General features: G+C 44.5%; 1 protein-coding gene across 1 annotated transcript in view; it reads right to left on the minus strand.

Annotated features, from left to right (window-relative positions):
- The window catches only part of LOC308335456 (FHF complex subunit HOOK-interacting protein 1A-like), a 15,256-nt gene extending 10,507 nt beyond the window's left edge, over window positions 1-4,749 (minus strand). Inside the window, exons 1-4 of the mRNA XM_080792497.1 lie at window positions 4,629-4,749; window positions 2,698-2,896; window positions 2,196-2,423; window positions 278-440 (exon numbers count right to left, since the gene is read on the minus strand). Coding sequence (XP_080648623.1) covers window positions 278-440; window positions 2,196-2,423; window positions 2,698-2,896; window positions 4,629-4,733 — 695 coding nt within the window. The 5' untranslated portion in view covers window positions 4,734-4,749. The remainder of the gene's footprint in view (window positions 1-277; window positions 441-2,195; window positions 2,424-2,697; window positions 2,897-4,628) is intronic.
- Window positions 4,750-11,289: the final 6,540 nt, after the last annotated feature.

Below are 11,289 nucleotides of genomic sequence, written 5' to 3' on the forward strand. Positions count from 1 at the left end.
ACGGGATGTTCAAATTTGGCAGAGCGTCGCAGTCCCGCCCCCGACGAGCGGCCCGGAAGACAATTTCCCATAAATGTTTCCCCATAGACGTTTCATAAAGTATTTATTTAAAGACCTGTATGAGCCTCGGTCAAAGCCAACTCGGATCGTGACAACTCATGACAACAAACACAATATTTTGGGCCGAAAAGGGCAGGGTACAACACTTTCTTTATTAATTGTTTTGTGTATTACCTGTGTGTGTGTGTGTGTGTGTGTGTGTGTGTGTGTGTGTTACCTGTGTGTGTATGGGATAAGCAGGGAGAACAGCAGGAAGTTGGTGGATCCCTGGTCCTCACTGCTATGGAAGAACAGCTCCAGCACTGACGGGTCTCTGACCAGACTCACACCCAGCTGGTTCAACAACGACACCAGTTCAGCCTCCACCACGCCCCCACTGCCTGACACATGCACACGCACACGCACACGCACACACACACACACACACACACACACACACACACACACACACACACACACACACACACACACACACACACACACACACACACACACACACATTAAAGACGCACATTATATACACGCATGCACACACACATTGTATTAGTATACTTGCGAGTACAGCAGTGGTGTACTCACATTTTTTACTTACTGTAGGTAAAAGTTAACCTGACGCTGCCAGATGAGGGCGGTATTGGGGAAACATATTCCCCAACACAACACTCATCTGGGATCTCTGACGGAGTTGAGCCCTGAGTCAGATCTGCTTCGTACCGAACCAATCAGCGTGAGCTAAAGGCGGGATATGTGCAAAAGCGGATGTGACGGTATATAGACACGTCGATATGATTGGTTGTGTTTGCACGCCCACACGGTGATAGACAGACGCTCCCATCCAATCATCTACCATGTATCTTGAAAAAAAGGAACAGCCCCGTCATCGAATTTGCTTCCGCGATCCCAGATCCAAATAAGCTGTGAAACAAATTTGTGTAGCAAGCTTTTTGGATCTGGCAGCGTCAGGTTAGGTAAAAGTATATGCAATATAGAAATACTCTGTTACAAGTACAATCTCTGGAATTCAATATGTACTTTAGTAAAAGTATAAAAAATAAACTACTAACTAAGTGTAAATGTCCCATTGTAAGTTTCCGCGTGCATAAAAATCAGTCCTTAAGTACAGTAAGCGTACTTATACTTTGCACCACTGGAGGACAGTAACATTTTAGGATGCTTTTGACGGTTTTCAGCCATTTTCAAAGCCATCCTAAATGTTTCAGTTCGTGACGTCGCACATTAATTCCAGATTATCTCTGGATTAATCAAACTGTCCCCTGTTTATTTAATGTGAAAGCGCATGCATGCACACACAGTTGTGGTGATTCTGGATCAATCCGGCATTGACGTGGCAAGAGGACATGGAGACAATATCAGTGGTTCTCACTTTTCTTTTTTACTTTTTCATGTCAAGGACCCCCAAATAAGCCTGCAGACCACATTTGAAAATATATACCAGGAACCCCCATAGCAGTGATTCTCAACCATTTAAATTTCAAGGGCCCCCAGTTTGACCGGCATTAATCTATAATGGACCCCTATTTAATGGCATTTCTATCTCTGGAAACCCGATTTATATTGTAGAATCATTGTTAATTTAACTCTGAGAGTGTTCCATTTTGTACACTCTCAGAGTTACAGACACACAAGTGTCCATTTGGTTCCTAACTATCATTTAGCTGGGGACCCCCTGGAACTCCCTCAAGGACCTCTGGAGGTCCCCGGACCCCACTTTGAGAACAAATGCTGTACAGTGTTATCAGACCCTAGTTATGCTGCTACAAGGACAAGCTGAACCATAGACAGACAGACTGTACCAAAACAATCACTATCAGGCCACATTCTTGACTCTTAAAATCTACAAAATGTCAAGTCACAATGTGTTTTTGAGTAGATTTGGATTCCTTGTTCTTTTCATTTTCCAAAATATTCCAATATATATTTAAAGAAAGAAAAATCACACCTGTGTGAACTGAGCTGTCAAAAAATGGATTACAGCGATCCAGTTTTAAAAAAATGAACAAAAGACTTGTATACGTATACATACACATACACGTCCAAGGCACGTCCCGGTTTTATTAGAGAAGACGTGTATACACGTTTTTCTAGCCTCATAAGTGTTAAGCCACCATACATACCAGCGTTGGGTCCGGCGGCGGCGCAGGAGGCCAGCAGGGTCATCAGCGGCCTGAGCACAGCCTTGTGGTGGAGCAGCGGCTGCCGGGCCTGGCTCAGCAGCATCTGGTACATCCGGAGCTGCTCCACCTTCAGCTCCTCCGTGAACTGCCTCCGGAGGCTCCACAGGAACAGCCTCTCCATCACGCCCTCCACCACCACCAGCTCCAGGATGGGGCCCATCGCTCCACCTGGACATCCATCCATCAATGACGTGTACATGAGCCTGACAGCCTATAGGTATTGGTCTTTATGTAGCCTATAGGATCCAGACTGATTTGATCCATTCACCTGGCTGGCTGGCATGTGTCTGAGCACGAAAATAGCATTTGGTTGGTTTTCAAAACCAAGTGACACTGTTGCACCACTTACTTCACACGGGTATTATTTTTACTACTTTGAAAACACTATCTGCAGTATAAAGCATTATTGTTTGGTGGTGCCTGTAGTTGTTTTCGCAGATACCTGGCCCCGCCTCTTCCTCCATCAACAGGAAGAGCATGTGTTCTACGTAATTCTGCACGGCGCTGGCCTCGTCCGCGGGGATGGGGACCAGCCTGAGGTTGGAGCAGCCCGTACGAGCACCGGTGGACAGGAAGCCGAACGACACCGAGCCCAGAACACCTCCACGACCGGGCTCATGTTTCTCTAGAATCCTCACTACCTGAGAGACAGAGAGAGAGAGAGAGAGAGAGAGAGAGAGAGGGCGAGAAGAGATGGAGAGAGACAGAGAGAGACAGAGAGAGAGAGAGAGAGAGAGAGAGAGAGAGAGAGAGAGAGAGAGAGAGAGAGAGAGAGAGAGAGAGAGAGAGAGAGACAGAGAGAGAGAGAGAGACAGAGAGAGAGAGAGAGACAGAGAGAGAGAGAGAGACAGAGAGAGAGAGACAGAGAGACAGAGAGAGGGCGAGAAGAGATGGAGAGAGACAGAGAGAGACAGACAGAGAGCGAGACAGAGAGGGAGAGAAGAGAGAGACCGAGGCAGAGACAGATATATATATTACAATTACAATCACCCAAGAAGAGTTTGAAAACATGACTAATGACAAGAAAAGAAAACTCCCATATCTGCTGGGCAAAGTACAACAATGCTCAAACACAGCAGCAAGATGTGTGAGCTGGAATGGAACACTACCACCCTAAAGACTAATCATTGTGTGTATTCCATTTCCTGCACGGTCTGCATCGAGTGACCTCGGCACATAGAGAGTGATCTATATTTGGATATTCTGACTTTCAATCGTACACACATTTTTTGTTGACAATGACGTACACTTTTTGCTGTGGCATTGTAAACGTATGTTTTCTCATGCCAGTTGAATTGAAGTGAGAGACAGAGAGGATGTTATGGATGTTTTTATTTGGACTATGATGACTTGACTATGACGGACTAACGGTTTATGGCATAATGTACAACAATTAAATCTGTATTTCTGTCTTTGTTGATGCTGCTATTGGTTTTAAGTGGGTGTACTAAACAACATTTTGCTGTATGTCACATACAGTGCCATGTCATCATGTTGATGGTCCTATATGGGCGTGGTCGCCGTTTGAGAACAGGTGCGCAGCCCTAGGATTGGGTCTCTCGTGATAACGAAGGGAGAGGTTTTCTAAAGTTAGAAAACTACAACATAGCGTCACTCACCGCGGTGACTAACTCACTGCTCACCCCATCCCGACACATCTCTCTGTTTTTACTGACCCACATCTCCCCTTTCACTCTGGGCAGAGCCGTATAGCTGAGAGAGTTGCGCCATTGAGGGGTCAGAAAACAGCGCTTGAGCGCTGTTCATGCAGCCCTGGAGTGTGACAGCTGGAGTTTGAAATACATTGTTTTCAACGAGGGCGGCGCAAATGTCAGCAATTTAAGGCATGTGTGCAACATGACAACTGTTTTAAAGTATTGCACAGTGACAACTAAAGTCTCTGTAATGTTTATGTTGTACTATTATCTAAAATAAAGGGATCTAAGATCATTAAAGCTGGGCTGTTGCCTGAGTCCAGTGCATTCTGCCAACCTCCGGTCCAGGACTCGTCACTCTTCGCCTAGCACTTCGCCAATAGAAGTCTATGTAAAAGAGCCGCCATTGGACTGGCCCCATGAAGTGAACGGAGTTGTCGTAACTCGATTGGTCTAGAAGTTGGGTGGGCGGTCCCCTTGGGTTTTGCAGGCACGGGGGCTGCACATCTGAACCAGAGGGAGGCGGAAAGGTTATGCATGTGCATACTCTCTATACGGTGAGCTAAAAGGTGCGTTTCTGTCATCAAGACAGGATGAGAGAGACAGAGAGACAGAGAGACAGAGAGAGAGAGAGACAGAGACAGAAAGAGAGAGAGAGAGAGAGAGAGAGAGAGAGAGAGAGAGAGAGAGAGAGAGACAGAGACAGAGAGACAGAGACCTGTGTCCAGTGGTTCTTGAAGACTATCATGCAGGTCTCCGGGTCGACCCCTCTCAGTGTCAGGGACTTCCTCCGGTTGCCCGTGGCAACCGCCGATGCCATCATGGTGATTGGCTGGCGAGGTCTCTAGGCTACACCATGTCTGAACAGGAAGAGGTGGACACACCACACACAGTCAGAAATGTCATGAAATAATAATTACAATAATAAATACATGTCATATTACACACACACACACACACATTTGTGGTGATATTTGCGCGCACATGCACGCACGCACGCACACACACACCTCTAGTAACCACCAGGATATGTCAGACTTCCTGATGGAACAAACGAGGGAAGAGGAAGTAGGGGTCGTCCCAGCGACGACTCGGGAACATTCCAGGGATGCCAGGAGTGCCTCTGAACCAGGCTGTTGTCATGACGACATCGGACCTGAGAGAGTGAGAGTGAGAGAGAGTGAGAGTGAGAGTGAGAGAGAGAGTGAGAGAGAGAGAGAGAGAGAGAGGAGGGTGATGAAGTGCAAAAGGAGGGAATGAAGAGAACAATTTGTGAGATTAAAATCTAAACGCTACTTTGCAGCATGTGTGCGTAAAATACTGTGTGTAGTCACACACACACACACACACACACACACACACACACAATACATTAGTCGTGAGTGTTTGCAAATCCGCACTCCACCATCTGGGTCTATAATCTGTGTGTGTGTGTGTGTGTGTGTGTGTGCTGTCATCTGGTGGCAGTGGATCAGAGTCTATGGGCTCGCGCAAACTCGTACATGAACCACGTGACCGGGCTGTTTTTCTGCCACCTCAATGTCGTAACTCTGTCTTACTCTATGGCTCTGGAGCTAACTATCCTATCCAAGTCTGACATCACAAACTCCATATTTGGGCGTGGTTGATCTACATCAGTGAGAAGTCAGAGCATCACCAGCCGAGCACTGTATAAATAAAGGGTGGAAATCACACCTTCATTTTAAATGCAAGCAGGTGAGACTTCAACCTTCAAGTACGTCCTCGACCAGCTCTCTCACCAAGAGAGACTCCATCGCCTTCCCGTTGGCTGTAAGGATATCTGGCCTTACAACCAACCCAGGTATCTCTGCATTATACAGGGGTCTAGACGTCTCAGTTACCTTCTTACCGGACACCGCTGCGGCGGATTCTGGACTCGGACAACCAGTCCCCACTTCATCCCCGTCAACGTCCATTCATAGCAGAAGATTTGACGATGGAAGGAGACTCCCAGGTCGCGTGTTCCGAGTGTCCACATGCCCGTGCCTCCGCCGTCCTATGTGAACACACGAAGAGGAGCCACACTGACCACAACTACTGCCAAACACTGAGGGAAGAACAGATCCCTTCAGCAGCCCGTCGTCAGCAAATAAACTGTTCTGCAACCAGCCAGAAACATGGAGACACTGCAGATGGACAAAAACCTGACAGTCATCAGCAGTTTACCGAGAATATAGCTCTGGTGGGAGAAGGAAAGAAGCCTCAGATGAGTTACCCTGGAAAGAAAACCCACATCTGTCAACAGTGCAACAAGAGTTTCTCTACATTGTACCATCTGAGGAGACACCAGAGTGTCCACACTGGAGAAAAACCTTTCCACTGCGAACAATGTGACAAACGTTTCGCTGATTCCAATGCCCTGACTGAACACAAGCGTCGCCACACTGGAGAAAAACCTTTCCACTGCAAACATTGTGACAAGAGTTTCAGCTGGTCGGGCAACCTGAAGACACACCAGCGTATCCACACCGGAGAAAAACCTTATCACTGCAAATGGTGTGACAAGAGTTTCACTGCATCATGTGACCTGAAGAAACACCAGCGCATCCACACTGGAGAAAAACCTTATCACTGCAAATGGTGTGACAAGAGTTTCATCTGGTCGGGCAACCTGAAGACACACCAGCGTGTCCACACCGGAGAAAAACCTTATCACTGCAAATGGTGTGACAAGAGTTTCAATGCATCATGTGACCTGAAGAAACACCAGCGTATCCACACTGGGTAAAAGTTTATCACTGCGAACATTGTGACAAGAGTTTAATTGAGATAGGTAAGAGACACCAGCGTATCCACGCTGGAGAAATAAAGATAATATTGCTGTAAATGGTGTGACAAGAGTTTCATTCGTCCAAATACTCTGAGGACACACCAGAGCATCCACACTCGATAAAAACCTTTCCATTGTGAACAATGTGATAAGAGTTTCGGTCAGTCGGGTACCCTGAAGAAACACCAGCATCGCCACACTGGAGAAAAACCTTTTCACTGTAAACAGTGTGAAAGAGATTCAGTCATTTGGGTGCCCTGACCATACAACAGTGTATCCACACAGGAGAAAACCGAAAGACCTTAAGACCCTACCGCTGCCAACATGGTGACAAGAGATTTGGTCAGCCGGTTACTCTGCAGGCACACCACCAGCGCCGTCTCCACGCACAAAACCTAACCACCATAAACTGCTATATGAATTTCTGTCGAAAATATTACTATTATTACTAAGGACACATTTCAATAGTCATATAGGCGGTTCTGGACAAACGTGGCTCTGACCGACTCGACAACGGGCAATCAGGCAATGCAGTTACAGTATATTGTGATGACAGAAGTGATGTCAGCGGGCCACCATTATAGGCGATAACAAACTCATCTAGCAGAAACCTTGTCCTGCCTAGTAGTACTACTGTACATCGTCAGGACACTAGACTGACTGTCTATATGCTGAATTCTCCACATTCCACTCAGATCTGACATCTGCTGCATCGACATGTCTCACATGTCCTTGATACCATATGTGTACAGTAGGCTATAGCCTATCATGGAAATATACACACACACACACACACACACACACACACGTCAGTGTGTACTGTGTAGGCTAGGGGTTCACAAACTTTTTACTGCCACCTGTAGAGGCTTTGGGAGTTTGGCCCACATTATAGGCTACAGAATAGTTGTTTATTGTGGCCATTAACACTCGTTTTCTAGTTTACCAGGACCTCAGTGTGTGTGTGTGTGTGTGTGTGTGTGAGAGAGAGAGAGAGAGAGAGAGAGAGAGAGCAGAAGTGGCTCACAGAAGTATAATTGTTGCGTTTTCAGACAGTAGAGTAGAATATAGTGTTCTACTCAGCTACAGTAGAAAAGTAAAAAGTTGACAGACAACTTAATTCTTACCTTGACACGGCCACCGCGATGGAGAAAACAAAACAATCCAATGGAATCTCTCTCTCTCGTTGTGTTTACTTGTCGTGGTGAATGTCTTGCACCTGCATGCATATACACACAGACAGTGCTCAGCAGCTCAATAATGTGTGTTTGTTTGCGCTGAAGCTGATATACAGTAAGCTGCTTGACTGTCACTCACCGTGACGTCACTGGCAAGGTAGCCCTCTGGCCACGCCCCCACGCACGCTGCTATAAACGCACCCGAGAGAGAGAGAGGGAGAAGAGATAGTCACACACACACACACACACACACACACACACACACAGTCACACACACACACACACACACACACACAGTCACACACACACACACACACACACACACACACACACACACAACCATCCATCCCTCTGTCAGAGTATGTGACAGGACCATGATGGACAGGAGGACATGTAATCCGTCAGAATCCGCTCGTGACCCAGAACTGTGAGAAAAAAGAAAAAAAACAAACATCTGCGTACATTTTCACGTTTTGGTCGAAATATATTATGCCCGGGCGAATAATCCTAAAAATCTAAAATGTTGACACTATAAGGAAAACTTTTACCATAACGCCTATTTTTAAATCACATCACACTCAGTGTGATGAGGATTATGAAAACAATTCGGCTCTGTCACACTGCAAATGTGTTTTTGTTGGGGTCCGTCCAAGAACACACGTACAGTTATAGCTCTGGTCCAGAGCTATTAAAAACACACACACACACACACACACACACACACACACACACACACACACACACACTAGAAAACAGAGTAAAACAGCTACAAAATGTCAGTCTACTAGCTCTTTCTTTGGTGGCATAGAATATTGAATCTGGTTTCTCTTTGTTGACACGAGCATGGAAATATAACAACTACAAATCAGAGTCACAGAGTTAAATGGAAATCACCACACCTGTCTGTATAGTAGAGAGGTGCAGGTCTCCCTCTTGTGGCACAGAACTAAACTGCCACTGCACATATGGCCAATAATGTTATCAGAAATAGATAGGCCTAGCCATACATGTATAGGCTAGTGGACTCCTAGATATGTCAAATCTGCCCATTCTTTTACAATGATAGTATTTCTAGTGGTATGGAGTCTATTTGACAGGTATACTCGAGTAAAGTTTTTTTAAAGTGATGCCAGTCAAAGTTAGTCACATAAGAAAACCACTTCAGACAAAGTATCTTATATTATGTAGGCTACTCGAATATCTGATGTAAAGTACAGAGCTTTTCATATTAGGCTACAAACAAACAAACCAACCAGCTTGGAATACTTTTATTCTCCGCTCTCTCGTCTCAGCTTTATTATCTCATTTGAACTGTTTGAAAACACAAATAATTTGTCCCGGTACCATTCCTTCAGGCGAACTATCTCATTCACATGTAAGTGTTGGACTTGTTTTAACTTAATAGCTTAATTGTGCCTAATTTCAGAATTATGTTGCTGTTCATGCTATTTTTGTGGTCCTTGAGGGATGGTCCCCAGCTAAATGATGGAAAGTTGGTACTTGGTAACCTGCATTACTTCATTTACAAGAAGTCTACACATTTAGAGAATGTAAAGTAATTGTTATTTTGATCAATGTTTTCCTGTTATCTCTCCTAATGGTACCAACATCAATACAGCATGAAATGCTGTATTGATGCACAGAACACAAACTGGAATATTACTGTACTTCTTATTTTCTCAATGTCAAAAGCAAAGCCTGTAACAACATAATTTAAACAACACAACAATTGACGATGAGAAACAAAACGAAAGCAAGCAGGACAATGATTAAAATGTCTCATACTCAGTTTATTGGGATTAAACATTTGGAATGTTTGGTGATACATTTAGAACATGTTAATTGGGTACATGATCAGACAAAACAATAGCATGTTAAAGACAAAAGCATGCGTTTCTCTGTTGAATGCTACTGGATTGGACCTTAAAAAATACATTGGGTAAAGTATGTGTTTCAATAGATTCAAGAGGAAATCCCGTCTTACCTTTAATAAATACAAAAGCACTTTGAGAGTTTCGGCTAACACTGCAGACTCAATCATAAAAGTACTAGCAACTTGAAATGTAGTGTGTTTAAGATGTACTGTAGTGTTTCGACAAAGCAAATGTTTCTTGTCTGACTGAGCATTAAGGCTCATTTGCACTTTGCGTCACGCGACCTCTTCAACAAGTGTTGCTCGACAGAAATGACGCCATCATCCGAAAAGTAAGAACCGTAGCGTTCTGGTTGAAAACCACTGGTCTAACTAAATATCAGATATCCAAGCTCACAATGTGTTGCCTTTCATGTGTTGCCTTTCAAGACAGTATATTTGTTACAGTAAATAAATGTTATCTCGTACATAATGTTGGTGTGTCTTGGTGGATTTAAAGTCTTAACCCGCACAACATGCTAACCACAAAGTTGGTTTTAAAAAAATCCCAAACGTCCAAATCTTATCCACGTCACAGGCGCTGTAAGGTAGAGCAATAATTATAGCACAAGCGAAAAAAGAAACTACTGTACTAACTTTATCAAAATGGTCAACATTCTAGAAGATATTTCATTATACTTGTATGGTTTCTAAAGGAATACTGGTGTCCCGGGAAACATACAGTAACATGGACAGTTAATATGCAACTTCTGTTAACCCATTTAAGACCAGATTCTACAAAATGTCTTCTAAATCCAGTTTTCTGAAAAACCTGCGTTTCTATGACAGTGGTTCTCAGACCCCCATATGGAAATATGTTGTTCCAGGGACCCCCCCAGACGCAAAGATACGAGTTAAAAACCTCCACAGTAAAATAATACATATTCAAAGATCTGCACACGTTTTCACTATTTTTCAAAATAGCAGATCTACAAGCTCGTAGCGTCCGGGTCCAACCAAGTGATGAGAATCACTTGGTCAAGGCAACAGTGGAAGAGTAGCGTTCCGTTGGTTGCGCAAGGCGACAGGCGTTCCGTGTGTTTCTCACCAACACCCTCGGTTTCGACAGCGAGGAGGATACTGGGTTTTCGGTTCAACCGGCAAACCCGGTTTCCGGTTCAATCAATGTCGCCATGCCGCCATGGTAATGCTGCCATTGTGCTCTCGGATTGTCAAGACAACAACCAATAAGGGAGAAAAAGAAAAGTGTTCACAGCGGAAATGTAGGAGAGATTTTTATTTCCTGAAGTCGTCAAGGCAGCGAATAATTCAGCATTCCCAGTCACCGTGACAGGTCCTAGTGAGGTTGTTGGGCTCTCTCATTGGTCCATTAAAAAAGAAAAAAACACACCCCAGGTACTGTTAATTTGTCGTGTTTCAATCAAAAAAAAGTTTTCGTAATATTTCTTAGGTTTTCTGAGCTCAATTGCACCAAAAAAAATGAATGTCATGAAACCTTTAAAACACTTGATGATGATCAGAGATCTCTACCGATACGTCT

Source organism: Protomyctophum bolini, assembly GCF_963924005.1.
Source record: "Protomyctophum bolini genome assembly, chromosome: 20".
NCBI lineage: Eukaryota > Metazoa > Chordata > Actinopteri > Myctophiformes > Myctophidae > Protomyctophum > Protomyctophum bolini.